General features: G+C 51.2%; 1 protein-coding gene across 1 annotated transcript; it reads left to right on the top strand.

Moving 5' to 3' along the window:
- Positions 1-928: 928 nt before the first annotated feature.
- On the top strand, positions 929-4,544 carry PCDH8 (protocadherin 8; the record flags this gene model as incomplete). Its single annotated transcript, XM_084279049.1, has 3 exons — positions 929-3,340; positions 3,487-3,697; positions 4,171-4,544. The coding sequence occupies 3 exons, from the start codon at positions 929-931 to the stop codon at positions 4,542-4,544; spliced, it is 2,997 nt and encodes a 998-aa protein (XP_084135175.1).
- Positions 4,545-19,065: the final 14,521 nt, after the last annotated feature.

Below are 19,065 nucleotides of genomic sequence, written 5' to 3' on the forward strand. Positions count from 1 at the left end.
TCTCTCTTTTTTTCCCTCTTTTTTTTTTCTTTTTCCCCTCGCCTGCTAGTGCCCCAGGCTTAAGAAACCCGGGCGGTGACATGCATACTAAAGCATGCGGGGACATCTCCTGAAAGGCGACTTACGGCGCTGATCACAGGCTCTCACGCGAGTAACACACCACTCCGGGCGCGCAGCTGAATGCCGCCAGCCCCCCTCCCCATCCCCACTCCCCCCCCCGCTCCGTCCCTCCGCTTCCCCCTCCCCAGCACCCCGCTAATCCGCGCCGGCCACCTCCCCCCCCCCCCCTCCCCGCCACCTCCCGCCCCAGCACCCACCCGCGCCCGCGTCCCAACACACGACAAGGCGCGACATGCCACGACACAGCACGGCACCTGCCCGACCTGTGGCACGATTAAACAACCCCCCGCCGCGCCTTTTACGCTGCGCTCCTCCCGCCACCTCCGCTGCCGCGGCTCCGGGGAGAGAGAAAAGACGGGAGCGGCGGGGGAAGGAAGGAAAGAATTAAAGAAAAAAGAAAGAAAGGGGGAAAAAAAAGGAAAGAAAGGAGGGAGAGGAATAAAGCCGGGGGAAAAAAAGGAAAAGCCCCAAACCCGGGAGAGTTAAAGAAAACAAAGGCGAGCGCCCCGCGCCCCCGCTCCCGCCGGCTGCCGGAGCCGCCCCGGTTCGGGGACCGCCGGGGGGCCGCCCGCGCCCCGCCGCCTCCCATTGGCTCCGCCGCCCGCTCATTTGCATAGCGCCGTCTATGAAAGGCCGCGCGGAGGCGCGGAGGGGGCGCAGACGGCGGCGGCGAGTTCGCGGAGCCGTGCTCTGAGTACCGCGCATCACCTCCCCCCCCACTTCCCCAAACATCCCCTCCCCTAACCCCTCCGGTATCGCGCATCACCACCCCGGACCGCGCCGTCGGGCTGAGCCCCGCGCAAGTGCCATGAGCCCCCTGCGGCTGCTAGCTGTCGCCTGCCTGCTGACCCTGTCCCGCTGCAAGACGGTGAGGTACCGCACCGACGAGGAAGGGGCGCCGGGCACGGTGATCGGTACGTTGGCCGACGAGATGCCGGTGAAGGCGCCGGGAGAAATGAGCTTCCGCCTGATGCGGCAGTTTAGCAACAGCTCGTTGGTGAGGGTGCGGGAGGAGGACGGGCAGCTGAGCATCGGTGAAGCGGGGCTGGACCGGGAGCGGCTGTGCGGGCAAGCCCCCCAGTGCGTCCTGGCCTTCGACGTGGTGAGCTGCTGGCGGGAGCGTTACCGCCTGGTGCACGTGGAGCTGGAGGTGCGTGACATCAACGACAACGCGCCACGGTTCCCCCGTGCCCAGATGGCGCTGGAGGTGTCGGAGAGCGCCGCGCCTGGCACTCGCCTGCCGCTGGAGGTGGCCGTGGACGAGGACGTGGGCTCCAACTCCATCCAGAGCTTCCAGGTGTCCCTCAACAGCCACTTTGGCGTGGAGGCACAGACACGGGCAGATGGGGCCCGGTGCGCCGACCTGGTGCTGCTCCAGGAGCTGGACCGCGAGCGCCAGCCCTCCTACACGCTGGAGCTTGTGGCCAAGGATGGTGGCAGCCCAGCACGCTCAGGCACAGCCACCGTGCATGTCCGCGTCCTCGACGCCAATGACAACAGCCCTGCCTTTGCCCAGGGCTCGGTCACGGTGGAGCTGCCTGAGGACGCGCCGCCCGGCTCCTTGTTGCTCGACCTGGATGCTGATGATCCTGATGAAGGCCCCAACGGTGAGGTGGTCTACGCCTTCGGCAGCCAGGTGCCCCCTGAGGCTCGACGGCTCTTCCGCCTCGACCCACGCTCGGGCCGCCTCACGCTGGAGGCCACCGTGGACTACGAACGTACCCGCACCTACGAGCTGGACGTGCGTGCCCAGGACCGCGGCGCCAGCCCCCGTGCCGCCACCTGCACTGTTGTTGTGCGCCTCGCTGACGTCAATGACAACGCGCCGCGCATAAGCATCAGCGCCCTCCGTGGTGCCACCAGCTCTGCCGGCGTGGCCTATGTCAGCGAGGCAGCGGCCAGTGAGAGCTTCGTGGCCCTCGTCAGCGCCTCAGACCGTGACTCAGGCGCCAACGGGCAGGTGCGCTGCAGCCTCCGTGGCCACGACCACTTCGCCCTGCAGCGTGCCTACGAGGACAGCTACATGATTGTCACCACGGCAGCCCTGGACCGTGAGCGCATCCCAGAGTACAACCTCACTGTGGTGGCAGAGGACCTGGGCTCACCACCCTTCAAGACTGTCCGCCAATACACCGTGCGGGTGAGCGACGAGAATGATAACGCTCCACTCTTCACCAAGCCCCTCTATGAGGTGGCCGTGCCAGAAAACAACCCCCCGGGTGCCTATATCACCACCGTGGTGGCCCGTGACCCCGATCTTGGCCACAATGGCAAGGTCACCTATCGGCTCCTGGAGACACAGGTCATGGGGGCCCCCATCTCTACCTACGTCTCAGTAGATCCCGCCACCGGTGCCATCTATGCCCTCAGGACATTCAACTACGAGATCCTCAAGCAGCTGGACCTGAGGATCCAGGCCACTGACGGAGGCTCCCCACAGCTCTCTAGCAGCACCCTTGTCAAAGTGAGGATGGTGGACCAGAACGACAATCCTCCTGTCATCATCCACCCAGTGCTCACCAATGGGTCAGTGGAAATCGGTGTGTCCAGCAAGACCTCCCGCGACTCCTTGGTGGCCCAGATCAAAGCTCAAGATGCAGATGATGGGGCCAATGCCGAGCTCACCTTTGCCTTCCTGGAAGAGCCCCAGCAGGACCTTTTCACCATCAACCCAAGTACTGGGGACATTGTGCTGAGGGGCGACCTCTCTGAAGAGCTGGGACAGCTGTTCAAGGTCATCCTCACTGTGACAGACAATGGCAGACCCCCCCTGGCCACAACTGCCACAGTCAACTTCCTGGTGACCGCCACTGCCCCTTCCAGTATCCAGGAGATAGCCAAGCCCAGCTCCTGGGAAGGAAAGGCTTTACAGTGGGACATTCCTCTGATCGTGATCATCGTGCTGGCGGGCAGCTGCACCCTCCTCCTGGTGGCTATAATCACCATTGCCACCACCTGCAACCGGCGCAAGAAGGGCAATGAGATCAAAAACAACTCTTCCTTAAAGGAGCAGATAGACATCTCCCACCTGGAGAAGGGCCGGCAGGAGGACAGCAGCCAGAGGGGGAATGTCTTTGAGGTACGAACCTTTCCCAGCAAAACCTCTTTCACCAGCCCCGACCCTTCCCCAGCTGCTGAGGAGATCTCCACCACTGAGAGTGGCAGCGACAGCACTTGTCTCTACGATGGTCAGAAGAGGCTCAGAGGACCGAGTGGGGAGGTAAGATCCTGATGCAGTGAAGGGGATGGGCTGGTGGGGGTGGGGGTGTGGATCTCAACAGATGTGAGTTGCAGAAATGTGGTTCTGATGTTGATTTACCCTTCCCTGCTTCCCCTCTCACCTCTCCTTTGATCCCCCCACCCCAGCAGGGTTTCGCTGCCCCTCCGAACTACAGCAAGGAACCTGCTCCCCCTGTGGCTATTTGGAAGGGGCACTCGTTCAACACCATCTCTGGCCGGGAGGCAGAGAAATTCAGTGGCAAAGACAGCGGCAAAGGTGACAGCGATTTCAACGACAGTGACTCAGATATTAGCGGAGATGCACTGAAGAAAGACCTCATCACACACATGCAGAACGGTAAGGGCTCAGCCCCTGCTCCTGACTGGCCACTCTGGACAGACAGACAGGTGGATGGGGAGGTGGATGGAGATGGAGGGACCCATCCCTGGGGCACAGTGATTAGGCAGGGGGGCTGGAGGGGGAAACCTGATGCTAGATGACTCAAACTGCCCTTCTCTTCACAGCAGGCTGCTGGGTGCCAGTTCCTCTCTGCACTGAGCACCTAGCATAAATCAGCAGATGCTGGGAGTATTCTAGGATTAGGAGGTGTGTGTCCCCCCCAAAAAAACAGCTTCTCTTAAAGTTAGGATTGTGAGGAGTGCCCCTAGCAAAACAACATAACCTTCCCAAGCATGTTTTTCCGTGGTGCCGTAGAGCGCTGACTGGCACTGTCAGGGCACTGAATCATCCCGTGCCTGACGACTCCCAGGACTGATGTGGATTTATTCCCCCAATAACGACAGGTTTCTCCTTTTCCTCTTTCACTTCAGGTCTGTGGGCATGCACGGCCGAGTGCAAAATCCTGGGTCACTCAGACCGCTGCTGGAGCCCTTCCTGCGGCCGAGCCAACCCTCACCCCTCTCCCCATCCTTCAGCACCCCTCTCCACGTTCTGCAAGAGCACGTCCTTGCCGAGGGACCCCCTTCGCAGGGACAACTTTTACCAAGCCCAGCTGCTGAAAACAGTGGGGCTTCAGAGCGTCTACGAGAAAGTGCTGCACAGGGACTTTGACCGGACGATCACGCTGCTCTCCCCGCCGCGCCCCGCACGGCTCCCCGACCTTCAGGAGATCGGGGTCCCCCTCTACCCAGCCCCCTCGACTAGATACCTGGCTCCCCAGACTGACACGGCTGAGAAAGTGTAGCCCAACACCCTCCCCGCCCGAGTACACACGTCCCTGCACGCACACGACTAGGTCACTCCCGAGAGCCTTTAAGTTATTGAGCAGATCCGGTGTTGTTACGTATGAATATGCAAGATGTGCCTTAAAAACAAACAAACAAACAAAAAAGAAATTAAATAATGAAATCGTTGGGAAAGATTTCCAATCACGTCAGTACTGTTTGATATTTGCAAACAAACAAACAAACAAAAAGAAAACCTTGTTTGTAGCTAATGTAATTTTTATGAAATGTGCAGTATTTAAATTTATTCTTTTTTCCCATGTTTTCTACATTTCTCTTTTTTTCCTTTCGGTTCACCCATGGCCTGCCATTTTTTGTAGTGTTTTTAACCTGTACATTGTGTAATGTAATGTTTGTACATAATGAAAATTGGTTATATTTTTATATAATAAAAGCTTAAAAAATGGGAATTCTTGCCAAAGGAATTGTCTGAAAGACACAATAATAATAATAATTAATAATAGTAATATCCTGAATCTGTAGAACCTTGTAAGGGAAATTCCTCTTTCACAGTGTAACAATAACCTAAGCAACCCAGTGTACTGAGCAGTTTGCCTTGCCAAATGTGACTTGTATCTCTTGAGTATGTGGTCAAGTTAAAGTTAAATGTTATTTAATTGCCTTTGGTTCCTGTAATCTGTGTCACTGATAAACACTAATAAAGGTTTTGTGATGTGTCGGAGGGTTCTGTTCATGGCTTTCACGCTTCGGAGCCTGCGGGGTCTTTACAGGTCAAAGTATTTTGTGCATGGAAACAGCAGTGGGGAGGAGCAGGGACGGATGCTGCCTCCTGTCTTGCCCACCCCTCAGCAGCACCTCACTGGAGGTTCAGCTCTGTAGATGTCGTAGCCATGAGCTGCTGCAGGGTGGGAGGAACTGCTCTCTGACGGAGCTGGCCTTTGCTTTCCGCTGCCTGAAGGAAGCTCCTCCAGCCCCATCCGTCCCTGCTGGGAAGCAGCACAAACTGAAGCTGTGTCCCATCAAGCGAAGTGTCTGTGCTGTGTAAATATCTTCCTGTCAGCAGCCACCGAACACTGATTTCTGATCCAGCCGAGATGCTGATTTGAGTCAAGTTGCAAAGGTGTGGGCTTATGTGCTCATCCCTTCTCGAAGCTGCCTTACTAAAGGCCAGTAACTTGCATTTTTGTGCATGTATTTTATTCACCAGGAGAAAGCACAAATGTATATCAGTGCATAAAGCAAAGAAAAGGTGTTGATTACACTGACGCTGTCTGTGCTACATATTTTGCTTCCTCCCAGAAATGACAAAGACCTGCCAAAAAACAAATAATAAAAATCATCCAGAGCTTTGCTATTCGCTCCCCACGAGGTTTCAGGTTAGGTCTCAAATCCTTCTGCTGGGACCAGGTACAGAACAGCATCACATGAAGCAAACTAAGCGTGAGTGTTTCTTCGGGTGCTGGGGGAAAAAAAGTGTTTATAGCAGAGATAATGCTTGTATTGGAGTTTTAATATTGGATTGAACTTTTCCAGAGGGAATAATTGCTACTGAGAGTATGTAATTTTGCATTTTGTATGAATCAAGAATCCAGAAATATGCACATGACAAAGTTTTTCAGCTTTATAATGGATTCTCTGGTTATATGTCTCATTAGTGCGGTATGTTATCCATAGAAGGTGACTCACAAAGAAAATATAAAGACTTCTGAGAGGTGAACAAAGCCCTATTAGACTCTGTGTCTATAAATGCCAGTAGAACAGTATCCCACCTGCGTGTATTTTAACCAAGAGAAATGCCCTTTCTCCTCCATCTTCCGGCTTTCTCAAGCCTGTGCAGCAAGAATGACAGAGCCTGACCAAGTTTTCATGCACATGCAGGCTGAGTTCTAACAGGAGCTTCACAGAAGCCATTGCATGAAGATTTGTGGTGGGCAGAGAGCTTCAGAGGTTGTACATGAAGGGAATTGAAATCAAGCAGATGCAACTGGGAAGCAACATCTGTGACAGAGCTTTTTATGGTCAGGAAAATAGGTGAGCGTCTCTAGCAATTAATCTAAAACTGGTAGTAAAAATCAGGATGCTTCTAATGAACAAAGAGGGTCATCTTGGTTTAAATTTAGAGCTGAGGTTGGGGCTGAAGGCTAGCTTCTGGGAAGGAAGGCTGGGAGCCTCCCTGCCAGCTAGTCATCAGTGATGCAAAGCAGCAAGCCCGCATGTGAAGTAATTAGTCATAACTCTGAATGCAGGGAGGGAAAGATGCTCCATCAAAAAAGGAGGGCAGTCTGGTAAGCTCATTCTTTCTCCTCTAGTTTGAATGCCAGGATTACATACTGCAAGTCCCTCACAGGAGGTCCCCAGGTTCTCCTCGGGGAGGCAGGTGGGAGGTAACCACAGCCCAAGGGCAGTTTTTCCTGTTGGTTTGAGGTGTCGAATTTGCGCTGTCGCCTGCCACAGAGTCTGTGAGCTTCTGTGGGTGGGCTGATGCCCCTTATTGGCTAACCAGGACTTTGGGCTACCCCAGTGTGAGGCAGCCTTGAAATGGGGGGAGAATCAAGTCACCTGTTCCTGTTCCCAAAGCAGTGTTTAGCAGCAAGCAGCTACAGTCTCACTGGGGTCTGGGATCTGTCTGGCCTGGGGTCCTACGTGCTGCCAGTAAGATATGGAATTTAGCCACCAGGATAAAAAGGTCAGCATTTAAACTGAGACAGCCATTTTTCAGGGAATCTCCAGCTAGTGGAAAGATATGGACCTCTTCTGGTCTCATCTTGGCTTGGAGACAGGCAATGGGGACAGATTAGGTTTGTCATTGAAGCTCCTGATCTCCCCCTTTGCCTGTAAGGGCAAGGGGCACCAGCCCACATTCCTTTAACTTTCAGACATCTAAAATTAGGTGAGAGAAATCCCCAAGCTCCATCAGTTAACAACACATATCACACGAAGCACGGATGAGTGCAGAAGGGAGCCCAAGGCTTAGCTCCTGGGCAGCATCCCTTGAAGCAAACGTTTGCTTCACCAAGGCTATTTCACTGTGCATGTCCCAGTTTTTTCCTTTTATTTTTCATTTAACAGAACTGAGTTGTTTGGGTTTTTTGCTAGCATACTTCAGAATTTAGTGCAGACCTATCAATTAAATTCCATTTATTTGACAAGCGTGATGTGGCATCAGCCCTGGGTCATGTGTGGAGGAACAGACAGTGCAGCCACACAACCTCACCACCATGGAGACCTGCCCTATCCTGCCTGCCTTTCCCCAGCTCAGAGGGCAGAGGTGGGCAGCAGGTACACAGGACTGGAGACAGCACTCACTCGCTGAGCCAGCATTAATTCCATGGCCCAAACTGACTACAGCAGCCAGAAGTCACAAAAGCCCTGACACTGAACTGGAGCCTGCTGCCGAAGAAGTCTCTGGTAGTCACTTATGATGGAGCAAAGCACCCTCATCTTGCTTCACAGTCAGTGGAGAAAAATAGGCACCTTTAGAACATGAATCACCTCCTCCTGAAGCAGCCAGCTAAAACTGCTCTGGTGTGGTGCACTGAAAGGTTTCCCATCCCTCCCTGCATGCAGCCTGTGGTGGCTGCAGGTGTTTGCACTGCGGACATGTAGTGTAACATCTAGTGAAACAAATCCCACCCCATGTGCTTTCAAACACTGCCAGGTAGTTTGCTGTTAGCACCTGCCATGAGACCATCTGACAGGGACAGTGGGGCAAAATGAAGAGTAACCAAAAATTTTATATGAAGGTGAAAGTATCTAGGAGCATCTGTAGCATCAAGCCAGGCCATGGGAGACCAGCAAACTCACAACCACATGCAAGTGTCCAATTTCTTTGGCATCAAGGGTGAGGACGAAACCAGCACAAACACAGAAGTGGGTAATTCCCACTGCGTCTTTTCCAGGTGTACCTGTTACCAGATGCACTGCCATGAAGATCACAGAATCACAGAATTGTAGGGGTTGGAAGGGATCTCAAGACATCATCGGGTCCAACCCCCAAGATGTAGCTGCAATATCTAGGACACACAAGGGTGATGCTACAGCAGCACAGTGATGAAATGCCTTGTTTTCTGAGAGTCCCAGAGATGTTCTGGGACTGTGTGCTTGCAACTGCCACCCTGGAGACCTTGGGCAGATATCCAAATCTCTTTTAATTGTTAGTAAACTAAATTAATCTTCCCAAAGCTGAGTCGCCTTTGCCTGTGACAGTAGCTGGTAAGTAACCTCTCTATATTTATCTTGACCCACAAGCTTTTTTATCTGATTTTCTCCTCATGTCCTGTAGAGGAGGAGGAAGAGTGAGCAAATGGCTTGGTGGAGGTCTGGCTGCTGGCCGAGGTCAACCCACCACACACACCAAGGAAACAAGGTCCCAGAGATGCCTTCTGCTGCACTTCAGAAAGGGGGGAGAAAAAATCAATTTCCCACTGACCTACTCTTCTCCTCTGTGCTTCTTGAATGCCTTCAGTGGTGTTTTGTGTTTAACAACGTGTGATGGAATCAAACGCCACCGTGAGGAGCCCAATTCTGGTTTCTGCAGTGCGTGGGTCTAGATGCAGGGCTCTGGTAAAACGGCGTGGCAGCGCTCATGCCTGTAAACAGATATGGCTGTGACCTCAGGGATGGGGCTTTAATCCCATGATGTCAACACACACGAGGCATGCTCAGGAAACCCTGCTGGGACCAGGCCCTGAAGGAGCAGAGACACTAGGGTGGGATTTAGTTGAAGATTCAGACGTTCCTTTTGTGGCCAACGCATCAATGTCTACGTGCACAGTAGGCATTTGTACTCCTTTGGCAGACAACAGCAGCTGCTCAGGGGAGTCTAGGAGACCACCTGGCTCACAACACAGTAGGAACCTTCATTCACTTAGCAAAATTCCTCCCGTAACTGCATCAGCCACCTTGTCATTGTATATGACAGCAGACTAAGCACCTGCCTTACACATAGGCACACACGTGGATATAGAAATTCAGGTGGGTGCCCTGTCACCAAAGGGAATGAGCCACCTTTTTCTCCATCTCCAGCTTTATATCCCCATGACTCATTTGCCACCAGCACCCAGAGAAGTCATGGTGAAAGAGCACCAAAACTGGGCAGAGTTCTGCAGGTTTAGTTCAACCAGGGGCCAGGTGAACATCAGAGGCTGTCAGGGAGGGGTCAAAGAGGGAGGAGGCCCCCAGAGCCTTGAAATAAGGCAGGACTGTGCTTTTGGGCAGTAGTTAACTCAGCCTATATATAAGGAGGTTTGGTTTCTATGTGATTTCAAAGTTGGCCAAGGAGGAACCTAATGGATTTTAGATGCTTTGAAAACTTACAACAGTAAGGATAATGCCAACTTGGTATCTCCCCATATGTCATCTAAACCCAAATTTAGTCTGAACTGGTAACTGGGGAGACGTAAATGTTACTTCCCATCATATATGCTAAGGTCTTCAAGCCTTCCTTATTTAAGGGGATGCTTTGGACAAGCTCCGTGGAGTTCAGTTTCCCCTTCCTTAACGATCCCTCCACTTGCCTGTCCTTCCTGATAGATGCAAAAAGATGGTTTTGCACTCATGCCCATGATGCCAATGGCAGTGGGACACCACCCCACCCCCCAGAGCTCCTGGGGAATGCTGCCCATCCAATATTAATCATACCAGAAGAATTCACAGGGAGCCAGGGACCCCACCATAAGCAGGGAAGGATGCAGATCAGGAGTGGGGCTGGCTTTGGTGGGTTACCCGCATGTCGTGGTGCCTGTGGAGGGTTAAAATCCTGGGAGCTAAAGTGGAAAGGGAGCAGATGGCCACCAAGTTGAGAAAAGCAGTGACTTAGCCTGGCTATGAGAAGCCAGTGAGTTCATTCAATTGGTAATTATTAGTTATTTTTGAGTGGCCATCAGCATCCTCACGGTCACAAACATGAGCACCCATTTTAGCCTGCAGCAGGCGAATGCCACATGCCCATCACCTCCTGCTGCAGTGGGCGACTGACTGCTGTGCCCTGCCAGTACACTTTGGGTAAGGAGGACCCACCGGCCCTGCGCACAAGGCAGGGAAGCAGCTCCATGTGGTGCTGTACTCAAACGCTCTTTAAGGATGCAGATGGCTTTTTTGCACCAACTCCATCTTTCAGGTTGGAAGACAGGCCTCTGTACCTCTGTTAAGGTGCTCCATTGCCTTAACCTGTGCAGCAGGAATGTGCTGGAGGCCAGAAGTGGAGGCTCCTTCCGACCCATTCTCCCCTCCCAAGCGATTGCTTTGGATCCCAACGCAGAATCCAGTTTCTAGCTACCTCCAGCCATGAAACAGCTGACTCTCAGTTCATGACTGCTTCTTAAGTCAAGGTACTGGACCTCAGCAATAAGGTTTTGTGGTCACACTGTTCCTCTGGGACATCTGAGTGGTGTGAGATTTGGGCATTTCTGTCCTGGCATATGCACACAGGTGGGTGCAAGAGCTCCCAGTTCCCACCATAGCAAAATCACCTCTAGGCTTTCTTCCAGATCTAAAGTGGACATACAGCAGGACCAGCCTCTGTGCCCACCACAGCTTCCCAATGTCTTGGGATGGATGGCCCAAAGCCAGGTGCAAAAAATGACGTTAGTCCCTGAGGCCCTCTGCAAGGCAACCCCTGCCTGCCTTCACAGCTCAGTTCCTGGGACACTTCACCCACCTGCCTACTAGCCGTAGCCTTCTTCCAGGGCTGGCCGCTCGATGGACAGTGACTGTAACCCCAAGCCATGTGCTCCATCCCCTTGCAAGGGGGTATCTCACCAAATAATAAACACCTAAAAGGCCCTGACAAGACCTCCCATTCCCCACAGGTTCATGCTTTGTCTAGAAATTCTTCTTTTGGACAAAGAACTGTCTTAGGGATAACTTGAATTTGCTCCTGCAGGAGATCAGCAGAGACCACGATGATGGACAACTGTAAATCTCCATCAGAGAGACAGAGAGAAAAAGAGAAGAAGAAAGGGCAACAGCTTCCTCCCTTCATCTGGAAAACTCTTCTCCCTCCCACTCAAAATGAAAAGACAAAAAAAAAAAAGCCCAGGGAGTTTTGGGGATGGGAGAGGGGGTTCCACATGACATGGGTTAAGCTGTCTAGAGGTTGCAAGCACACAATGGTCAGAGGACTATCCCCAGTAAAATAGCCAATTTCATTTATGTACGGAGGATCCTCAGCTTAATTCATCTTCTCTTCTCATTCAAAATGTGTCCATTGGATTTGGAAGAAATTTAAGAATCCCAACCTTCCAAAAGTCCTGCAGCAGCCACTAAAAGCAGGTTTGCTGGACATCTAGCTAGAGAACAACACAAAGAGGCACCTCCACAGATCAAGATCTTAAAACTGCTTTGGCCTATGAATTTTCTACTGCCTGAATCTCTGCATGTGGAACAACAGTGCATTTGGCATGCACCCTCTGACTGGGGGCATCCCCATCCCCAGCAGCTCACAGATAATATTTCACCGAGGGCTCCTCCCTCCCCAGAGTTTAATTTCACGGCTGTACAAAAGACATTATTCCTCCTTCCCTTGAGGCCTAGATCACTTCAGAAATGGGTTTCAGCCAGGGCTGGCAGTCTGCTGCGACCTTTACCTGTTTGAGTAAGGCACAATAACAAGTGATCTGAGACACCTCTGAACATACCGCTTGGCAGGATGCTAATTAAAACAGAGTAGCACTTCCTCTACCATTCACTGTGCTGTAGCTCTGAGAACTTTTTGAACACCCAGGAGGTAAAGGAACATGTTCAAGGCCACATAGCGCATCTGTGAGAGAGCTGGGAGTAAATCCAAGTGGTTTTTGTTTATGTATCAGCACACAGCCTGGCATACATGCTGAATCCCAGGACCAGACCAGCTGGATGCGCCGGAGACTGGTGGCATGGAAATGCAGAAAAATTGCTTCCCATCACTTCACTTGAAAGGGAGGGAGCATCCTGCCTCCACCCCTTCTCGCCCACACCAGCAGCAAACCCTTGCTGTCCAAATGGCCTTTTGTAAAGGTCCGGGCAGTCCCTCACTCCCCTGTCAGGCTGGGTCTGACATTTCACAGAATCGCAGAATTGTAGAGGTTGGAAGGGACATCAAGGGGTCATCGAGTCCAAACCCCTGCCAGAGCAGGTTCCCTAGGACAGAAGCGGGTTCCTTAGCACAGAGTTTTCAAACTCAGGGCTGCTCTGGGCCCTGGGACAGCTGGGGTTCTGCTTCAGTTTACCACCATGACACAACCTGGGTTTCCTTAGCAGTTATTTATTTTTATTTATTTAATTGAGTAAACTGATTATCTATGTAACAACTTTAATCAATTATCTGTGGCAAAGAACTTCTCTGCAACTTAATTAGCAAAGTTCTTCCCTGACCTAGCAATATCTGATTGCATCATATAAGAGCTTAACTTTGAAATGGCAACACAGTTCATTAAAAATAACTAATAGCTGCAGGGTTTAAAGATGTAAATGTTCATTTTCTTAATGAGAAAAAAAAAGGGCAGGCAGACTCTACCTGTCTATATTCATTATACTGTGTCCACATGGGATGACTCACATTTGCAAAACTCAAGTTTAATTAACATGCTTATTTTTACAATGATATTTCTCATTATAATAAATTAAATGTTTAAACAGCCAGTGCAAACATTTTGATCCAAGACAAAAACGCTTGCACAGTGCTAGTTTAAGCATTTAATTTATTATAATCCTTCCCATAACAAATGCCTTAGAAGTTGATTTTTTTTTTTTTCTTCTCTTCGCCGTGAAAGGCTATTAGTATTATTTCCTCTGGTAATGTTTAATCCAAGACAATCAAAATGTAAGGCGTGAACAAAATTGGACTGGAAGCAACGATGATAAATGAGATAGCGAAGGAATCTGCCTCCTCCAGTAGCTACGCCAGAGCCCGCAGCTGGTGCCAGCTCCGCGACGAAGCTGCGCCCTGGCAGGCCGCGCTGTCATTAGGAGCTCACACACAAATTAATCAAAGCACATCGACTAATCCGAAGTGCGTTTGGTCCCCGAGAGCGTTTTAATCCTGACCCTATCTCCACCGGTGTACCTGGGGAGTGGTGGGGGTGGGAGGGGTGGGGGTGCCTGTCTGAAGGGCTCCTTCCATTCGGAGGTCGCTTTCTTTTAAACCGACTCTCCGACAGTTCCCGGCTGGGGAAGGGGGTATGGATATGGTTCCTGACACAGGGCAAAGCCTCCGGGGGCCGCCCCGCTGCCGGCGGGACCCCCGCACCCCCGGGGGCCGCCGCTAGATGGGGGTGCGGGCCCGGCAGTCCTGGCCCAGCCTGAGCGGCCATGGCAAGGCCCCAAGCCGGGGCTGGACACGGGAGATGGATGGGGAGCGGGGGGGGGGGGACGTTGAGGAGCACCGGTAATAAGGGGAAGCAGGGGATTCAGGGGACTCCAGCCTCTGCCACCTTTAAAGCAAAGCGAGAGGGGGTTATGCTAAAATCGTGATGTCATGCAAGCCGTAGGAGCTTTCTGGCTAACGAAGCACCTTATTTTCATGGGTTTTCCAGGCTGGATGTTGGTGTGGAATAGGAGGCACAGCCATGAAATCTGCAGCTGATTGATACCTGCTGCAACAGGATCCAGCGGGTAATTGCTGAATTGCTAATTGCTAAAAAGCTACAGAGCCTAGCTCTTGGAGGGCTCGAAGGGCAAGCTGGGGTGGGGAAAGCATCCTTTCCCCCTCCTTGGCATAAACTGATTGAAGGCCATGTTATTCCCCAAAGGGGTGTTGGCTTGAGGGGGCTTCATCAACTCCCACCCAAGACCAGGACTGCAACATGAGTCCCTGTGAGAAGCTGGGACAACGGGGCATAGTGAGGCAGGCCAGGGGCTCCCCAGGGGCGTGAGGAGAGCAGGAAGGGCTGCTCAGCCTGGCCAAAGCTAGGAGACAACTTAGATAAGACTTCCCATGGGTTTATGCCCCTAGGAGACATCTTCTGCACCTCCTCAGGGGAAATTTCCATCCCGGAGTTGGAGTAGCATCTGTGGAAAGAAACGGGCCAGTTAGCAAAGTCCTCTCAAAATGAAGGGCGAGGGAGAGCCTTGCAAAGGATAAAGCCATGGAAGGGTCACGCAATCAGGTGAAAAAAAAAGCCTCACGTGTTCAAATCCCCCAAGGCAGCTAGAAAAGCACAAAGCAAGGAGCTTCCTGGGCTGGAGACAGCAGTACAAGGACACACTGCAGGTCCCCAGCATAAAACCACCAGCATCCCTTGCCACCATCTCACCCTTGCATCCAGGAAAGCTCCCGCCCTGCCTCCATGGCCTGGAGCCAATGTCAAATAACCGTAACTGTACAGGATATTTCGGTGATGCTGAAAAGTTAGTCTGCAAGTCACTCCAGTAAATCGTAAGTAGATAATTTGAATTAATAAATAAAGCCCTTTAGGGGATCTCATTACACTGTGGAGAGCATTAGCAAAACACAAGTTGTCAATCAGTTTAGCCAGTTGACAAGCTAGAAACCAGCTGATGGTCCAGGCTGAGCCAAATCAACAAAGGAGCAGAGAAATCTCTGCTGGATTTACCTAGGACAAATGACCATGACGGTGATTTTTTTTAAAGAAACAGGCATTAAAATATTCACAGACAAATTACTGAGACTCCCCAAACCACTGAATTAAATTCAGGGGTTGCTCATGGTCTGACAAGCGTCCTGCTAGAAGGCACCCATTTATTTTTCATTGCTTGCTGCTTAACAAATCGCTGCATTCACGAAAACTCAGCGGATTAATAAACTGATCCCACTACTTAGTTAATTGCGAAAAGCCCAAAAGTGATTTGAGTAGTAGGATGATGGTCATTACAAAAATATCCACTGACTTTGGAAAATTGAGGGCACAACATTTTACCTCGGAGGGCAGCTTTATGTAGGCCACAAAGTGCCTTGGGTCTTTCTTAGAGTCCTTGAGTTTATTCATGTATTATTTCCTCGGATATTCAGTATATTTTTCCAGCAGGCAAGAAACTGGGGCTTCTGTGTATGAGCTTCATCTGCTCAAAATGTGAAAAAAAATATAGATCCCCTTAGCACATTCTGCTACGGTAGAAGCAAAGTGTAAAAGAGAAATTCCAAATATGTAGATTTAAAAATAAAAACACAGAACTCTTTCCTCCCTAAAAGGGATTTGAAGCAGGGAAAAGAAAAAAACCAACCAAAAAAACCCCAACAAACTGGGCTAGAGATAGGTCTAGACTTTAATTGTGGAGTTGCCTAAGAAGAATTGTTGGCCTGGGGTCATTTTAATCAGGTTGCATGTCAGCTTGCAAAATCTCCAAATTAGCTTACAGCTCCAGGAGAGAAAGATGTTTTTCTTTCCTGAAGAACGCAAACAGATTGTTGTGACATGTTCTCAGTCATCATGACAGATCAGATCCCTGCTTTGCGCTGCGAGCCGGGAAAGAAGTCAGCCGCTCCTTCAGAGATTTGGGCATCTCCCAATTTGTCAGAGCCAGGGACGGAGTTTATAGAAATCCTCCTGAAAGTGAGGTTTATATGCAAAGACTCTGATAAAAAGAGATTGACCTTAATTGGGAAGCAAGTTTCTTTCACATTTTTTAACAACCTCCAGGCCTTCCTAGCAGTCTGATGAAAGGGAAGTTGTGAAAAGAAACAATCTGTATTTATGCAGCAGGAACTATCATATCCTGAGCTGCACAGAGAATGACAAGGAACCGACTCATCCTTTTAAAAAAAAGGATTAATTTGCCATTTTCTTCCTGAGTTTGTAAAAAGTAAGGCTGTGGGTGGATTTCAAAACAGGCTGGGTACTTTAGGGAGATTTATGGCAGGCTCTGCCTGAGCCTGTGTGAGATGCTGCACATTGCTGTGGAGCTGGCCTGGGATGGTGTCCCTCCCGGGGTGTCCTCAGCCTGCATGTCCAGTTCAGTACCTTGGCTCTAGCACTTTTGGATTATTTTTTTCTTTTTTCTTTTTTTCTTTTTTTCTTTTTTTTTTTTTAACATCTCCATGTTCAGTTTTCCATCTGCATCACCAAATGGCTCCAATGGGATCACTGGGGGAAGAGAGAGCAGGAGGACCTGAGCTGGGCTGGGTGACTTGATGGACTTCCAGAGGGAAAGGCAAGCACAAATTCATGACAACTTGCCTATCTGGTGACCCCAAAAGGTCTGCATCGGAGCTGGTAACCAGCAGTGTCTGGTCCACAGGATGAGGGACAGAAATAGATGTCTGGAATAGGCTGCCCAGGGGGACTGTGGAGTCTCCTTCTCTGGAGATATTCAAGACCCGTCTGGACGCCTATCTGTGTGACCTGTCCTAGGGAATCTGCTTTGGCAGGGGGGTTGGACTCGATGGTCTCTTAAGGTCCCTTCCAACCCCTACAATTCTGTGATTCTGTGATTCTCCAAATGGTGATTCCTCTGACTTCTGCCTGCTGCCTCTTGGTCTTAAGTAGCTCAGGCACCTTACGTAGCGAAACATGACCGTACCTCTCCTTGCTAGTGGTCAAGGGCTCAGCATTGCTGGCAGCCAGGAAAGGACACAGGCAGAAGCTGGAGTCCTCTGGCATTCCAAAGCAGCTGCACACCTGGGCAGAGACAGACCTGGGGCCACTTTGCCATAACAGGAGAGGACACAATGTACAACGGGCACTCGTGCATTCATCACAAAGGAGCCATCCAGAGTAGGTGATGTAAGGTCCCCAGGCCTTTAAAATTGGATGGGACAAGACAGTGGTGGATGTCTCTGTCAGGACAAGCCCCGGCATCAGGAGAAGAGTCTGTATTTCCCTGTCCCCGCTTCTTCCTTTTGTGATTCCGCAAGCCAAGTGAAGTCACAACCACATGTCTCTGGGTAGAAGCTGCCAGATTCTTTCTCCCAAAGGCCTCCACGATGACAGCAGAAAAAAATCTTCATCTTCTCCACTGTACAAGTTTAAGGGCTTCATTTTATTATTTTTTTTATTGTTCCCTGGCTCGCTGCCATCAATCCTGGTGGGACCCAGGGCAAGGGAGCAGTGCCATGCAACCCAGATGTCAGCGAACTGTTAATCCCAAGGGACAGACCCCTGGGGTGAGATTCCTGCTGCAACTTCTCCAATTAGACGGTTTACCTCCTGCTTTGCCTCTGCTTTAGCCATTTTGGATGTAACATATTTTATTGTTCAGCCTCCTAGTTAAACGGCCGGGAAGCTCTGGATGCGAGCACGCAGAGATTACTGGCTCCATAATAGGGCCAGGCATGTTGGCTTTACTTCGTTTTGCTAATAAAGCTGCAAAATAAAGCTGTTGACTCTTCTTTCATCAGCATCAGCCCCGTGAGGTTCTCCCACGTCTCGCCTGGTGATTAGAGCAGGGCTGGGAACGCGGGTCTGGAGTTCAGCCCTTAATGAGCTGCCCGTTCAGTGTGCTTCACTCGGGGCTCTTGACCTCTTTGCACCTCAGCCAACTCAGCTGTAAAACTGGCTGAAGGGGGGACCTCGTGGAAGCCAGCCACCGCGCCCCAGTTGAGCCTCGGATCCAGGTTTCTTGGGTAAACACAAAACAAAAATCAACAACCATTTGAATCTGCGGTGACCCAGCTCAAGTGCCATGAGGAATGTCAGGCGTCACCGGCATAAACAGCAACGGTCTCTGGGGCCCCCCCATTACCATGTCAGAGCAAATCTAGGTAGCGTGCCTGCAGCTTGTGCTGCCCTGGGGAAAACAAAAGGTGCTGCAGACACCAGCACAGGGAAGGCAACGTGGTGTTGGCTCTGGTACATGGGTATGTCAGCACCTGCAGCACCAAGCAGTGCGGGGAACACCTGGATGACGTGTCCATCCAGATGGGGATGTCCCCCAGCTGGGATCAGTGAGGTCCCCTTTACTCGCTAGATCTCTGAGCTGCAAGACAGCCTATAGCCCATTCCTTCTCCAGGAAGGCTCCTCATGGAGAAACCGGCATGAACTGTGCCAAGGACAGGAAAGCCCTAGTGCTCTCTCACACCAAATCCAAGACATTTCCACCCTGTCCCTCAGCCAGGATGGCTGCAGCTGCTGGCACATTTGTTCATTGCTCAGTGAAACAGGTGATGAAGGGAGGAGCTCATGTCTGGTGGAGTGTTGTTTGCTGTGTAACACCTTCTAAGTATGATGGGGATGCTGAAGAGACGTCCTACCTCGGCCATCTAACCCAGCTCAACACACACACGTGTATACTCACATGAAACATGGTGATTTCTCTCAAAGTTGGGGACAACCTAGCGCTTTTTCCCTTTTAAATGAAAGATTGCCAAGTAGACTTGGAGTTGCATAGAAGAGCCGGGCCTGCCAAGCTGGCACTTCATGGGGGGCAGTGAAGTAGAGAGAGGTACCATCCCTCGGGATTCCAGCAGTGTGGGGTCATCCTTGCTCATGCTGTTTGTCACAGCAGGCTTAGTAAAATGGAGTGAGAAACTCTTTTCCAGCAGAGCAAGAGCACCTGGAATCCAGTCAACACAGTCTGGTGGCTGGCCTAGTCGCTCCCACACCTTCTCTGCACCTCCTCGTGCAGCCATGTGGAGATGAGACCCC

Source organism: Gallinula chloropus (genome assembly GCF_964237585.1).
Source record: "Gallinula chloropus genome assembly, chromosome: 1".
NCBI lineage: Eukaryota > Metazoa > Chordata > Aves > Gruiformes > Rallidae > Gallinula > Gallinula chloropus.